Below are 16,601 nucleotides of genomic sequence, written 5' to 3'. Positions count from 1 at the left end.
ACTGAAGTTCAGGAGTATGTGGGTCCAAAAAATAACAAAATGGGTCTGTACTTTAGTGATATTTTGTGGACACAAAATGATGACATCTTCAGAGAGAAAAACAGAAAAAGCGTGAAATGGTCAGACATGTCCACTGTTAATTCTTTCCTTTCCGTTCTGTCTTTGTAAACACCTTTCTTGGTTTTTATTTTCTTTTAATTTGAATTGTTGGGCCTTTATTGCTATACTAAAGCTATGCTAATGTGCCTGTACATTGCATGTGGTATGCAATACAATACAAATGAATACCAGTTGGTATAATAATCTGCATTAGAGTAAATTAGGGAGGATTTGAAGAGCCATTTAGCACAAAGGATTTATTCATGCACAACAGGTGAAATACCAGTAAATGATCTGAGACCATCATTAAGGAACAGAACAGGAAACTTGGGCATTGAACAAGTAATGTCAGTGTATGTTTGATGGTTTACTTGGGATGGGATCATTATTTAAGAACTGATTAAATGACAGAACACACAGTATATTCTGTTTTGTTGAGTTCCGATATGGTTTTTCTCTTCTTGTGGAAACAAAAATGTACAGATTTAAATCCAATCATAATGTTAATATTAACAATCTTAGTATCAAATATTGCATAAATGCACTATAAAAATGAAGACCTCGGTGGCTCTTACTTCAATTCATTATTTTTTTCAGTCTGTTTATGCATTTTGTCAATGCAGGAAATAAGATGTGATAAGATTCATGATTCATAATTTATGGTTCAGGTGAACATATAACATATTCAGAAACTGAATGCAGGAAAATGACTAATTTCTTAACTCACTATAGTGTTGAAGCAGATGTGGTGAAGTAAATGTATTTTTTTCACTGTAATACTGTTGGAGTGTTGACCAAGGCTTCAGCAAATCCATGTTTACTGTGTCAGGTTGTGTCCTTAAGATTTTAATGTGTAGACTAACCAGTTGTGTATATGCAAGTTCACCATGATGGGTAGCCTTAAGTTTGCTTTCAAAAAGAGTAAAATTCTGCATAGGCCTAATTGACATCTTATGTCTGGTTTATAGACAGGTATGGAAAAATTATGTCAATATATTTGTTGTCGTTAGTGCTTTTGTTATGTTTTGTATACAATGTCAGATTTGTTTACACAAATATAAACTGCACAGAGCTCCACAAAGACTGTATTATCTTGCATTGTGTGTCATCATATTGCCTTGTATTTTTCCAAGATAAGACACATACATTTTTTGACCTGTAAAATTCATATTCATCAACCTATATTTTAAACAAATGACCTTTTCCAAATGAAAATATTCTGCAGCCTGTCCAATAATTGGGTAGGTAGGATGCTTCCAAAAAGGTAGATATATTCTCACTCATTTACATTTCATACAAAAAATTACTAAGTCAGAGGTCAGCATTGTGAATCAAACAAAGTGTACCTTGACTGGATATACTGCACATAATGGAAACTAAATATATCTGGGTGTATTCAGGTACCTTGCTGCATGAAATATTTGGCTGAGCTTACATCACTTAGTAAAGGATGCACTTGTTGTTGTACTCTGCAACATCGCATGTTAAGGTTTTTGGGATAAGCCTTTTTTAGGGTTTAGAGTGTTGTGCTTGTTAAATCATATTTCAAGTTTTTTATGAAGTATGTTAGGATGTGCATTGTGTTCACTTCCTTTGTGGGATTTTGGTAAGTGCTACAGTATATTTCTTTCTCAGCTGTTATTACCATCTAGTGGCTTCTGATTGCAAATGCTGCAGTAAAACTCATGAGTGAAATCCTGGGAGTAGTGCTGTAGTGTTCCTTACTTTTTAAAACATTCCTTCAAAGATAAGACAAGGCTGTAATTTTAGTTTCCTATTAAGCTGCTTTATATTAAAATACAACTAAGAGAAGACACTAAGCCACAAAGAAACGTTTCTAAAGGTGCAAAGTACGCCTTTGATGACACTGATAAAGACAACATCTAGATGTTCTGCTTGCTGTTGGTATTGTTTGTGCTACGTGTAGTTGTTCTCAGATATCGTGCTTTTTAAAACCACGACTAATTAAAAGCAATACCTCGGAAAAAAGTGATGCATGCAGATGTGTGGGGAAAATAACCAAAGTAAATAACTACAGAATATTTCTTAACATGTCAGAATATGGAAATAAATTTTGTACTATAGGCTATAATATAATTGATATATTTTCATCTCTATTTTTTGATTTTATAATGAGAAATATGTATTATGTTTTTCCTGGGTGTGGTACATTTGCTATGAAGTGGTCATTTTGATTCTCTGGGCCTGTAAACAGGGACAGTGAAATGTTTGGATTGCATTTCCAGGATACACTTGTGCATATACTGTGCATATGATCTAAATGACATAAACATTTTGGAATTCATCAATTTCTTCTTACCTGGAATTTGTTCTTATGTACGAACAAATTTCATGTCTGCTCCAGACCACTTGTACCACATACACGTGCATACAAATTTGAGTAAGATGATGCTGGCTTTCTGTGTTCTTCATAGTATGGCCATGAAAGATTTCATCCGTTAGCCATTAGATGAATGGCACTGAGAGGATCTCATGCCTGAATCACTCAAGAGAATAGGGCTATGCTCTAGACTTGCACTGAATTAACTAAGTGTCTTTGAATAAAGGCATGAACTACACATAGGCATGCACCTTTTTACACCTGGCTTACATCTGTCTACTCAGAATGTCCTTTATTTTGGATTGTTGGGGCGTTTACGTGTGCTAATTATAGATAAGATACATAAGCATCTAATTTAACAGCAGTTGGAATTCATCATTCATCATCATATGAATGAGGGTACAAACAAATTGGGTGTTTACTCATGTTTCATGAATCTGATGTGACGTTTGTGTATGCATTTTTCCCAAGAACAAAATCCTGTCATTTCTAAAAACATTTTGATGAATGAGGCCCAATGTTTACTGCCTAAACTGAAAGACGTTTGAGGTGCTGAACAGCTTTATTGTGATTTGTGTTACAAAATCAAAGATTTTTAAGGCTTGTACAAGCTGAGGCATGTCATCAACAGTGAAACTAGGAGCAAAAATTCTGGACTCCTAACATATCATATGAGGTAAATGTTTAGTATGCTCATCTTGTGCTTTGCCTTCTTGAGTATGAGACTGATATAAATTGATCACTTTTCCATTTCCACCATATAGTATGTGTGTTTGAACTAGAAATGTATGTGACATATAGAAATGAATTACCACGTAGTGTTAAATTTCCTAAGCCCACCTCAAATGTAAATATATCAGCTGCTTATTCTCCCCATCCAGGAAAATTTCAACAAAAAATGTTATTAAGCTAGAGAGAGTGTCAAGTACATGTTAGGCAGCTGGACTCCCTGTGGACCAACCCTCCATCAGATGCCAACATGGTTCTGCACACTGCTACACTCTCACTATGTCAACTTATAGCTCTGCAGACTATAAATAGCATAGCACTACTACAAGATAAATACTAGATCTCTTTAGCATTAACAGGGTCTCTTTTCACAGATTCAGAAACACAGTAAGATACTGTGTGTTATGTAACAATCTTAAGCACACTGAACATTCTTCCCCACTGCTGCACTGTCAAAACCATGATTTCAATTTATCAACACTACTGATAGCCCAAATGTGGTGAGGTTAACAGCCATAGAATTGTTAGTAAGGTACACGCACAATTAAAATGGCAATAAACTTGGATTACCCTACACGTGTCCCTGTCGTTTTGAAAGCGATCTACAAATTACAGGTAAGAACTGTTGTTGTTGTTTCTGCTTAGGGCTAAGCAAGGAATTTTTGCACACACTCAGTAATTCACATATATTACTGTTCTTGCCATAGTCATACTTTCAAGCTTTTCAAATTTGCAGTGACTGTATTTCAAAACATAACATACTATAAAATTGAACTTTATGGAATGGAGAGTTATCTGCAATGTTTCCTTGCCTTCACTCAGATAGTGTTTATCTTTACTCCCTTTTACAACTGCTTGTACATCACTTGAATCAAAGCCTTGATAAATACCACAATTCACTACTGACTAATTATTCTCAAATGGGCCTTCTTGTTTCAGGGGGTTCTCACACATGAGGTCAATGAGGATAATTCAGCAACAATTTAAAACTCCAAAGTACAGTTACAAGTTTTTTGAATGTCATGGAGCATAAACAAACAGGAAGCATCTGCTATCAATTGCATTCAGGATGAAAACGTCCAAAGGGAGTTCATTTTGAGGCCTTGTCTCTTTAAAACATGTGGTTGGTTCGATGGACCCATAGACACATATACTTTAAATGACAGAAAAAGAAAACATGTAACTTATGATATAATCAAAGCTTAGTTCCACATTCCTCTGCACTGGATCAATTCCTGTCAGTTGGAGCAGTTAACAGGCATATTTGCTGACTTGTCACATTGACATCCTGATTTCCTGTACGCTAAGGTAATGACAGGCCTGCAAACCTCATAATAACAGGAAACACTACAATGAGAGCTGGAACATTTAATCACTTACATTACTATCAAAGTGTACTTGTACAGTGAAATTAGTGCCCAATGGTTTCAGCATTTAATTGTAGTTTTGTTAAACAGGAAGTAAATTGTCATAAATACAGGTTTATTTGCATTGTCAGGCTGGACGAAAATTGTTGAAGTTGCTCATATATATAAAAGGTAATAGTGGAGCAGTCATTTAGGAGTAAATCAAAAGGTTGGCTGTGTAATGGGTAGAAAAGCTGCTAGCTAAATGAGCTGCATGCAGGCTCAGGTAAATATTTATGAATTGGCAAAAACAGGGGACTCTTTGTGACCTGTCCACCCTGGATATTTGAATCCCTCCTGAAGTTCAAAAAAAAAAAAAGAGAAAATTACACAAAACAGGCCAATGGGACAGAATCCCTGCACAGAGAAAGTCAAACCATATTTAGTGAGCTGTCCAGACAGCATTTGAAAACTTTCAGTGATACAAAGTGTGTTCCGATGTTTGCAGCAGGCATGGTACGTCCTGGAATTGTGTTTCTCCTGGTCCTTTCTTTTGGTTTGCTACACCATGGGAGTGGCCGGCCCTCCCGCACCAGGAAGGCAGAGCCCACCAGGCAGACAGGTAATATGTGCTGCAGACAGGACCTATTCATAAAGTCACCTAGAGTAAGGGGGAAAACTACAGGGAAAGGGTTTGGTCAGAAGCATTTAGAATGTTTGGTAAATTCAACCAACTGCATTTCCTGGGGTTCTTTTTTCTGCAAAATAACAAATTACTTTCAAGATCCAGTTAAAGATAGGTAAATGATAAATGTAGGTAAATGATAAAAAGACAGTTAATTGATAAATGTATCTTAAACTGTGGCTAATGTCTCTGAGAATAAATCTTGGTACTTTTTTGGTGAATTTTTCTTGCTTTCTCTTGAGGGATTGTTTTACTTGCTGACCTTCTGCATGCCTGTTTGTTCATTTTTTAATTGAGATGCAGCAGCAGATGAGGATGATGTGAAGACCCAGATAGCCAAGCTGTGGCTGGAGGTGAACTCTCTGAAAGAAATGCAGGCACTGCAGACAGGTGAGCTGAAGTTAACATCGTCCTTATATGCACAGCACCAGTGACTAACAAGCTAGCAGAGGTTTTGGAGAGTAGCAGACTTTTTGAGAAGGAGAAAATATAGAGTAACAGTGCCACGTCAGTCTATTACACTGCTTCATATGTGGTGTGGGAATGTTATGTACTTTTGACAGAATCCACAGAGAAAGTTATATTTCTGTTGAGTGCACCGTAAGTGGACTATGTTCATTTTATAATACATATATGTATACAGAATTAACACGAAGCAGGTGATCCTGCTGAATTAGAGGAACCTGGGCATAGTTCATTTTAAAAAGTCTTTTCCTACTATTTTTCTGCTGTGACAGACTGCTTGCAGCCCTTAGGCTTCATGCAGAAGAGCAGATCTGAAACCTACCGATGCAGTGTGACCACTTTTTTTTTCAACTGCCTACTTGTCACAGATCAGTTCCAAGCATGCAAAGCCAGGAAGTAGAAACATATTTTTTCACCAATTAATAACAAACAGAGCCACTCTTTTTTCTCCTTGTTTCTTTTTTGCAGACACCAACTAAAGGTCTTAACCAGTTAGAGAAAAGTAAATACTTACTTCCACTTTCTTAAATACGTTCCATGTCTATTGTTCTTTGCATCACCATTTGCATATACATGAAACACAGTATGTAGAAAAATGCACAAATGCTATAGAGAAAGACAACACACATTATATTGTCTAAACTTTTGTTACTTTAAGAGATAATATGATAATATGGAGAGGACCTGCCACTCCAGACAACCCCCAAAATATAAAAACATAATGCTCTATTTTGCAAAGTTTACCCAAAAAACTGACTCATAATTTGTAGCTATTCTCACACACAATTTAAGCATAAAGCTGCTGATATAAAAAAAAAAATATTCAAGATACTTGTAATGTCAGGGCAATTACAAATTGGCTGACAAGTAGATGTCTTATGCAGTTTTTACGCAGGTGTGTTTTGTATAACATCTTATTGAGAGACATGAAAGGCTTCAGGGCAGAAGGCCTGCTACTTTATACTTAAATGAACACATATTTCTCTTAACAAAGTTATAGGCGGTTTTACACATGTCAGGAAAAGATTGTAAGGTGGTTCCCTCTATAATTGTGACATTTTCTTGGAACACAAAAAAACCAACATCAACCAAAAGGAAACCTTTAAACATTTTTTTTTTTTTTTTAGAAAAATTCATTATATGTTTTTTTGGTTCTGCCCTTGTTTTCTGTCCGTTTTGCTTGATTCTGCTCTCTGGGCACAGATTCACTGATCGCCTGGATGGGAAGGACACTGATATATTGCCTTTTATATTGAAATAAAGACCAAAGAGAATCACTGGGATTTCTGTAACAGATTGTCCCTGCTCTGTTATATGTGGACACATGGTCAACTAATGTATTCTGTGCAACTAATAAGTAGGGTTTTGAAAGAATTGCCTAAGAAAAACTAAAAATACCTATTCCCTGGACTGCACAGAAACAATACTGTGATTGTCTGACGTCAAGCTGGCAGTGCTATGTGACGTTTGTAGTGTACTTGAAAAAAGCTATGCCATTTTATGACTCATAGCTTAGTCATACCTACAGGATTCCACAGTTCAGTACAAAAACAAGCAGCACTCTTTGACATCAGGTGGGTTCCAGTCAGCATCACAGGTCATGTTTCACCAGCAGAGGTCAGCAGCAACTTTGAAGAAAAGCTCAACAGAAGTCTTACAGGAGCATTTATTGATTATGAATCATGGACTGGAGTGAATGTTATAGCCATGATACTGACTTTTTACAGCACCCTTTGTCTAAGAATCCAAAAGCACTTTGCAGGATAATTCATTTCATCCACACTCAATGTGCAGCACCATCTGGATGATGCTAGGCAGCCATTTTGCACCAGAGAACTATCTACTAAGTTAACTCAAAACAGCCCTAATAGAAAGGCACAGACTGTATCTACCGTATAAAGTTATTCAATAGCACACACTTTTTCAGGAAGGAATGATAATATTAAAAAATTAAAAAATTCCAGGGAAATACAAGATGTTCTGTATTTTGTTTATTGGTGGTTAGCTACAGTAAGAGCACATGCAGACACAGACACAATATCCTTCTGAATTAATTGGAAGTTTCTACATTGAAGTTAATGTTGCAGGTTGTTTTTCCTGGTAGAAAAAATGCTGAAAAAGAACATTTTGTAGCTTGATTTATAAGTCTCATACAAAGTGCTTCTGTCTAGGTCATCACCTGCTGAAAGAGTGTCTATATATTCCTCTGGAAACTTGGTTTAGGGCACATTGACACAGTAAAAATGCTTTGCTTGTTTAAACTCCAGCAAATGTTTGGAGAGGTATTTAAATAGATGTACTTGCTTCACTCATTGAGTATTTTCGAAAAAAAAAAAAAAAAATATATATATATATATATATATATATATATATATATATATATATATAAAGTATGAACAAAAACAAAATAAATGGCTAGTTGAGCTTCAGTTGGTGCCCTTCAGAACAAATCAAGGGAAATATTCAATGCAATTCAATTTGCAATGTAATATATTAATAAATTGCCCTTTGCTTCTCAAAATAAGTTCAGTTGGTTCCTTGTTTGCTTGTTTCTACTACTTCTGCCCAGAATTATGAATGTATCATACTCTGTGCTAGAATTGCATGATGAAAGGGTGCTTATCAGTGTCAGGAAGAGCAGAGAAGCAGATGTCAGTGTGTTGTTCTGTTTTCAGTTTGCCTTCGTGGCATCAAGGCCCACAAGAAATGCTACCTGGCTGTTGAGGAGCTGAAGCATTACCATGAGGCCAATGAGGATTGCATTGCACAGGGTGGTACCCTGGCCACCCCCCGGGACCTGAACGAAAACAATGACCTGAGAGACTACGCCCAGAGGACCTCTCCAGGCTCTAAGGATTTCTGGATTGGGGTGACGGACATTGTGAAGGAGGGCCAGTATGTAGATGTCAACAGCATGCCGATCACCTACTTCAACTGGGACCGCTCCAAGAAGCAGCCCACAGGGGGCAAGCGGGAGAGTTGTGTCACCCTCTCCCTGGCCTCGCAGGGCAAGTGGCATGATGAGGTTTGCCGCAGTCTGAAAAAGTACATTTGTGAATACCTCATTCCCTAACTGCCGTGTTGGCACAGTGATGAATCGGCTGCCGGTACCCAGATTGTTTATGCTGGCCATTAAACAGATTTGAACAAATACGTGAAGTCAATACAGTGTTTTGAATTGTCATACCTCCACTAAAAGATGTATATATGGTCTGGTGATTTATATGGATATATGGTCAGCCAGTCATTATGACTTCCTCTCATCTTATATTTCCATGTTATCCTGATGAGGAAATAACCAAATTCCCTTATGACAATGATTGCTATCCAGATCATTCCTCTGCTCATGCAACCATTAGTAAACTGATTTGTGCATGGTGCCACATGCATGTCATATAATTCCCAACATCTTCTAAACAGAACATGGGCAGTGATGTATATACTATGAATAGGGGCCTAGATCATCTCTATGGCCTTTGTGTGGTGTTTTTTTCCCACCACCCCCACCCTCACTCATTCTTTGTATTTGATGAAGTGTGGCCCTCAATTGCTCCTTGCACAGCAGGAGGATTTAATCAGACTCACAACAATGCTTTGTGATTATATCAACTGCTTGCTGTTTTTATAATCGTTCACAATACAGTATCTGCAATAGGTTTACCTGATATCTTTGCGATTATGTTTTCCATGCATACTCTACATTACTCTTAGAAATATAATAGCACAAAGGCATACAGATATTACAGGTGAGGTGAAATGAATTGCTTTTAAGTTGACATATACTGGGATGGCAACCAACAATTTAAAGGATTCATTCCTTTTGGCATAAATGTCTCGTTTATACCTTTTGGATGAAATGAATGGAAAATGGTGATGTCATGGATAGTCAACACAGATTATGACAGTTTTCTAATTCATGATCAAATGTACCACTTTTTGCCACTACACAATCTAATAGAGCAATGATTTCTCATTTTATGTGTCCTTATGATGCTCATTTCCTTAATAAGACATTACTTTTACGTTTCTTACTGAATGAACTCCCAAGAGAACTGGTTATGTATGCACGACATAAGTGGCTCCTGGTTAGCTATATACCAATTTGCTGTAAATGCCAAATGCATATGCAGTTATTTGTATCTTTAGATTTGCAGTTGTACACCACATCAACAAGTGTTTTCATTGCTGAAAGTAAGCGGAAAGTGTGGCATACACATTTTTGGAAGCTTAAAGGAAACACACTGGATCAAATTCAAATGCTGTGTAGCTCTTTTAATGAGCAGTTCTCATCCTTATCTCTATTCCCACACTCCTAACTTCTCTGTTTCTGATTTCCCAACTCTCCATCTAGAAAAAGTAACTCTATACCACCCTTGTAAAAATGGAAAATACAAGAAGTGAAAGTGTTGCTTTTTATTTCATTTTATGGAACAACAGAGGCACTTAAAAAAGCTTATAGGGCCTCCTTTACTTAATGAATTCAGCAAGGTTAAAATCCCATTGAAGTTCAGTTTTGCAAGATTGTAGTGATGATAGTCTTTTTACATGTGAAAAATAACAGCAAAATCAGAACAACAACATATCCTACCTATTAATACTGTAGTGACATCTTCAAGCAACCTATCTTTTAGTGCAATGATTTCTGTGCATAATTTATCATAAGAAGTAAAAAAATGTAATAGCAGGTTCATGCTCTGGATGATGATGTACTCAATGTTGCCAGAAGCCATGCTTAGAGGTAAGCACAATGAAGTGTTCTGAATCTGATGAGCTTTGTACATTAATCTTTATGCTTTAGGGGGTCACCATTAGAACACAGAATAATACTAAAATTATACAGAATAACCACTGAAAGCCTCAAAACTAAATTATTCAGATTATATAAGAAACTGTGTAATTCCCCAGCAATGCATTTTGGATGTGGAAAAACACTCTTATCTATCTATCATATCTCAGGTGATCTATGCATTGTATTTTTGGCTTTATTAAAAAAAATATTTTACTCTTAATAGCACAAAGTCATATTGTTCAAACATAATCAACATGTTTTCTGGCTAGACAAGTTATCTAAATACCTAAATGTACATCATGAGCTGCCTTTCCTAGATAGTTAGTTAGCTAGCAAGCCAGTCAAAGTAATAATCGAATTGTCAGAAAAATATGATTAAATTATAAAGCACAATGTAATACGACTGATAGACATAACTAGCTACCAAGAACATGATTGCCTCTGATCTTTTCTTCTGGTGAAAACATACCCCTCACAAAAGTCTATAAACATCAACAGTATCCATGAAAGAATCCCTTACACTGCAGCAAGCAGTTGTGAAATACCTGCTGAGTTTAACTAAACAACTAAACTACTGCAGTTTAATAACTGAATTCAAGGTTGCAGGACTTCTGGAAAGCGGAGTGATCCTCATCATTCATAAAGTTTTATTTTTTGTTATCAGGATTCGACACACTCTTCTCATGTTAGCAGAGTATTGATCACATCTGTGACAAAAATGAAGTGAGTGTCAAATTGTGGAAACAGTCATTCATCAGACCTGACCCATGTGCTGTAAAGTGACCTTTCTGTTAAAGCTCCTGGTGCCTTGCCAAATTGGTCACAGAAACATCAGACAGCCTCAAGGCCCCATTACCAAAGATTTACCACTCAAAACTGCAGTTTTGCAACCCCCTTCAATGGCAATTATATTCACTTTTGTGGGTTAGTGAAGATGAGGAAAATGTGTGGCCTGGTGTTCCAGCCACTGCATTGATAGCTGCCACTTACAAACAGCAAATTCAGCACTAATTTGGGAAAAGGAATGCAGTCCTTTTTGTCAATGCTCTTCTTTAATTACCTCCACTTTTCCTCATACTATGGAGTAGCAGACAGCACCTGGCAAAAGAGCCCTGGATGAGTTACTTTTCATGAAGGTTAAATAGTAAACATGTTGTTCAGGATATATAAAAAAGTCCATTTGCGGTGGTGCTCTGATGCAGAGGAGAGAGAGGAACTCGAGGAGACCGGAGCAGGGCTAAATTTATTGTGTCTTTGATGAAAACAAAAAGGGTTGACGCCAGGTAAAACTCCAGCCGCTGGCAGTGGGCTCAGCTGCATCTTTGTGACCGTCATTTTTACAGTAATCTAGAATTACCCATGGCATTTGAGACTTGGGTATAGCACAAAGTTTGAAAAGACCATGTTCTGTTCAGATTGTAACATGAAAAGACACAAGGTCAAGTTATACAAAATAATTATTGAGTGGCATTGCTCTGAAACAATGCTTGTGCAGAGGTGATATTGCCAGTATATCAATAATTTGTATATCAATAATTTCAGTGGTGGAGTCTGATTTTTCACTGACTGACAGGATGCCTTTTATACATGAGGAGCTTGCCTTTTTTGTAGGCTGAAAGTGTTTTTTAACCTTACAATCTAACAAAAGATTTGAGAAATATTGAACTTTGAAAATTCTAGAACTTGATATTTAGAGAAATGAGATGGAAATGTCAGAGATGGAAAATTCTGTCTGAGAAGTCAAGCTATCCAATGTTTTTAACTGACTGTAGTGGACCACATTATTCATTAGTCATTATTCTAAAGTGCTAAGAATACATATTCTACATATATAGCCTACATATTCTAAATATTTCATTATCTTGTTTTCAGGAACCCAATATCGTATTAAATTAATAGTAAAACAGTAAAAACAATTTGAGATAATGTATTAACATTTTTTGAAGAAAATCAAACTGTGACTATGCTATTTACAAAAGAAGCCATATACATTAAAATGAGAAATAAGAATCAGTGTGTATTGATTAAATTTTCATCAGATTAAGATATGATCAGAATTTAATATATGGTCTGCCCCTGTTGTGTGCTGCATTACATTCCTTATCTTGTTTAATGTTTTATTTTACCATACATTGTCATATATTACTTTTTTCTTTAATATTCTCTAAACACATCTCTTACCTTCAGGAAAGACAAATGTGCTTGGAGTACATGAATTAACAGAGCATGAACTAGGTCTTAAAATGTAGTGTGAGTCTGATATATGAATTGGGAAGACATGTAAAACTAAATTAGAATTCAAATGGTTGAAGCAGGTAATTTTAGGTTCTTTTTGGGTCTTTTTAGCTTTAATTTTATGATGTGTTTCTGTGGGTATTCAGCTTGAAATAAAATGTCTTGCTTGGCAGGCTGTGACTGGGTTAATTCATGGCTGTGATATTAATGTTACTTTAATGTGGTCCCTGCCTTGAGGTAAGTTATCAACTACTTGCCATCCTTTCTTCCACCATAGCTGAGTGAACTGTTAAAAGTTTCTTAAGTGCTCAACATTTCCTCCTTTCTAAGTCGTGAGAATAAAAGGAACATGAGAGCTATTTTTGTAGCAGCACAGCCTGCGTCTAGAGATATCCACTTGTTCAAGTACAACATTTCATTTTTTCCTGAATTGGAATGTTTAGAAAAGTGGATCATTATACCTCTTCTACCTTCAGCAGGTTAGCTACTAGTACTCTGAAATATGTTGGTATGAAGTTGGCAAGCATCAAAGCAGTGAACAGTCATATATATCAGGTGCCCGGGTTAATGTTGCCAGAATGTCAACATGTTTCATGTAGGATTGATGTGACTTTTTGCTAGCAGTAATGAACACCAGTACAGTAGTGACTGGGGTGTAAAGCCACTCAGGAGATGCATGGCCAGGTGTGCTTGCAGTGCATAGTTGAGTGGTCTGCCTGCAATGTATGGTCTAATGATTGTGTGTAGATTTAGGGGACCCAATTATGTCACTGCCTACTTGGCTAACATCTGCCTTTTGCAACAGATGCAGGCCAATGGAGGGAGATCAGAAGATGTGACAAATAATTAAGAGGGTTATAGACCAGCCAAACAGCAGGTATGCTTGAAATTTACATTAAAGCACTAATGCTAATGGGGTAAGACTGAGCATGGGCTGTGCAGGTGTATTGCACTGATTTTTGCTTGTTATAAAGCAGACAGATGAAGCAGAGAACTCTTCCTATTTAATCTGTCATTGTTAGGAGATTTTCCTTTTTCATGACATTTGTACTATCCCATTGCTAAGAATTATGGGAAAAGGAATGACACGTAAGGCTTCAGCATGATATGCCTTGGAGGAAAGATTCCTACCTATTTTTAGACCAACAATATCCCCCCATATTCTCTGTCTGAGCCCGCTTGATTTGTTTTCATTATCTCTCAAGGCCAATGCAGTGTTGAACCCTTGTAAAGGCAGGAAATGATTCTCTCTCTGTGCAGATGCCTTCCTACTGAAGTCACAATAAAGCAAACTGTCTCGAGGTCTTTGACTGAAGATTGATGCCATTATAATCTCAAAATCAATATGAATTCTTCTTTATTTGATATCTGTGGGCTGTGAGATGTCCTCATAAAATGACAGAGAGGAATTAGCTTGGAAGAAGCAGAGGAGCCTTGTTGAATTGAAAGGGTGGTGCCAAAGGAAGCACAGGGGGAAATTGTATTTGGTTGTGTCATAAAATGTCTCCAGCTGTCATCCATTAAAATTCTGATTGACTTACGTCTTTGCAAATAGGTACTAAAACAATAAAAAAAATTGTAATAATATTTTGTTTAATTCACTGATGGTCGGGCACGTTAAATATACAATAGATAATTCTGATTCTTGTCATTCTGGTTTGTTGTGATGTCATGTAATTCATGTCAATTTGATTTATCTGTGGTCTGAGTAAGAACTCTGTTGTCTGCACAAATGTCTCTATCGTTCCATTTTTCAGGAAATATCAGCCTCGGTTGGTTTGTAGTGAGCAGCACAGACAAGTATAATAATTTCCTATTTCTCTCCTCCTGATTTATTTGGCACTACATATTCAGATAATATATTTTAGCCAAAAGGAGGCAGAAGTCCTCTGCTCCAGACCTAACATTATGCAATACCATTACATGTATGGTACAGTCCATAAAGACAAAAATCACACTGCTACCCATGAACTGTAGCTGAAGTGTTATTTATGGCCATATCTTTACTCTGTAAGCCTACCAGTACAGAACAATAGGTCTTACTATACAAAATACTATACTATATGAAAATCAATCTATGAAATCCAAAACCCAGGAGCTGACCTCTGGTCACCATTAATGAATGCTGCCATGTGAACTGAATGTCCTAGTAAGGCCATTGTCCTCCTCAGTCCCCTCTGGCACCACAATTGCGTGTACTGAGAACAGACATTTGTGTCCCGCCTTGGACCCACTGCTTAGGCCTTGTTAGGAATCAGTGATGCTAGGACCCAATCAAGACACCCTGAAAGGATCTGGGATGCGAGTCAAGTACTCCTGAGGCAGGAAATGTATTAATGAGGTGGTGTCTGTCTCGTTATGTCATTGAAAGTGAGTGCTGTGTCAGTTTTGTTAAAGGCCTGCCACTTGAGTCCCCTGTCTTTGTGAGCAGTGGGGTGAGAGATTCTCAAATCACTGGCATGACAGAAGTGCCTGTGAAGGTCAGAGGAAAACTAAGTGGTCAGCTCAGGTTTGGTCTCATGCTTTTCAGACACAAATACTGCCATCCTCCCCCACTGCTCTGGAGGCAAACATCGCTGTGATCTCTCCAGTTCCCAGACTCATTTTCCAGTGGGGGGTTGGGAATGTCAAGCTGACCTCTCCCTGAAACACAATGCTGATGCTTGTCTTCCTGATCTCTGAAATCAATGAAAATATTATTCATCAAATACCACAGTGCATCTGCACTGAAAGCAAGGATCTATTTCAGCCACTCATACTATGCCACAAGGATTCCATACTTCATTGGAACAGGTAAAGCGGGGGCTGAGAGTCCAGATGGTACATATTTAATTTCACAGATGACACAAGTTCCTGAACTTTACTCAAGGTAAAGAAGTTCAGCATTTTCTTTTGTATCATTTTTATGAACAAAATTATGTAAATCTGTTGAAATAGTACAAGGAAAATGTCAGTCTTATTTATTTCTGCTGAGCTGCCTGACTGCCAGAGCACTTGGAAGGCCTTGGGACTGGCTGACATTTCCTTTCATTTGTGTCTAACAGGCCTTGTCAAAATGTTGGGTGAATTGCTGCTGACACATTCTTGGACGATTATCCAAGTTATTTTATTCATACTGTGGATGCAACAGGAGTGAATTTTCTTGGACACCACAATACAGTCCTACCATTGACCAGAGGACCTCTGAAATGTCAGATATGGTAACTTGATGGAGTAGAGTGGTTGTTTGGAGTGGTAATTTGCATGGTACCCCTAAGCAACATATTTATAGAATGTTCTGGGTATTAGCATCTGTTAAACAGGTGAATAATACAGACACCATCAAACTGGAGAGTAGTGGTGTCCCTGTAGATGACCTTGCTCTCATCCACATATCTGAAATGACTATGGATCCATGTCCACTGTTATAACTTTAAAAATACAAATTTGAAAAAAACAAAAACAGACACAGCAGGACTGTATTGACATTGTATGCCTCAACAGCAAGGAGACTGGAGCAAGGAGAATGGAACACCCAGCGTGCTTTATGATAATCCCAATGAGATGTTGATTCTGGGGAATCCAGAATGAATCTCTTTAACCCTGAATCTCTTCATCTTGGTGTTTATTCAAAATATTACCCCTTCAGTGACAAAGAAGATGATCTTCATTCACCACCACCATTACACCGTTTTAGTTATCACTAGCTTTGCAAATATGTAATATGAATTTAAAAAAAGGTATTTTCCAGATACATGAGAAGATGTCCTTATTGGTGTAAAAAAACAATTAAAATTAGAACAATTAAACAGTTAATTAAAAATGAAGAGGTATAACATCACATACTAAAAACTGGTGGACTGGGATAGTGATGAAGGCTGTGCATGGCTTGAAATGTTTCAGAATGCATTACTGAGATCTACAGAGATAATC

At 37.1% G+C, this 16,601-nt stretch overlaps 1 protein-coding gene across 1 annotated transcript; it reads left to right on the top strand.

The window, feature by feature from the left end:
• Positions 1 to 5,028: 5,028 nt before the first annotated feature.
• clec3a (C-type lectin domain family 3, member A) lies at positions 5,029 to 8,738 on the top strand. Its single transcript, XM_036534515.1, has 3 exons — positions 5,029 to 5,137; positions 5,507 to 5,590; positions 8,341 to 8,738. The coding sequence occupies exons 1-3, from the start codon at positions 5,029 to 5,031 to the stop codon at positions 8,736 to 8,738; spliced, it is 591 nt and encodes a 196-aa protein (XP_036390408.1).
• Positions 8,739 to 16,601: the final 7,863 nt, after the last annotated feature.

Source organism: Megalops cyprinoides, chromosome 8 (assembly GCF_013368585.1).
Source record: "Megalops cyprinoides isolate fMegCyp1 chromosome 8, fMegCyp1.pri, whole genome shotgun sequence".
In the NCBI taxonomy this organism is placed as follows: domain Eukaryota; kingdom Metazoa; phylum Chordata; class Actinopteri; order Elopiformes; family Megalopidae; genus Megalops; species Megalops cyprinoides.
The sequence above is the reverse complement of the archived record's forward strand: the minus strand, read 5'-3'. Positions and strand labels throughout refer to the sequence as shown.

Bases quoted from the DNA above. Each gene is read 5' to 3' on its own strand.
- clec3a (XM_036534515.1), top strand. From the start codon at position 5,029: ATGGTACGTCCTGGAATTGTGTTTCTCCTGGTCCTTTCTTTTGGTTTG. The intron at 5,138-5,506 runs GTAATATGTGCT...GAGATGCAGCAG, and splicing joins AGAGCCCACCAGGCAGACAG to CAGATGAGGATGATGTGAAG. The intron at 5,591-8,340 runs GTGAGCTGAAGT...TTCTGTTTTCAG, and splicing joins AATGCAGGCACTGCAGACAG to TTTGCCTTCGTGGCATCAAG.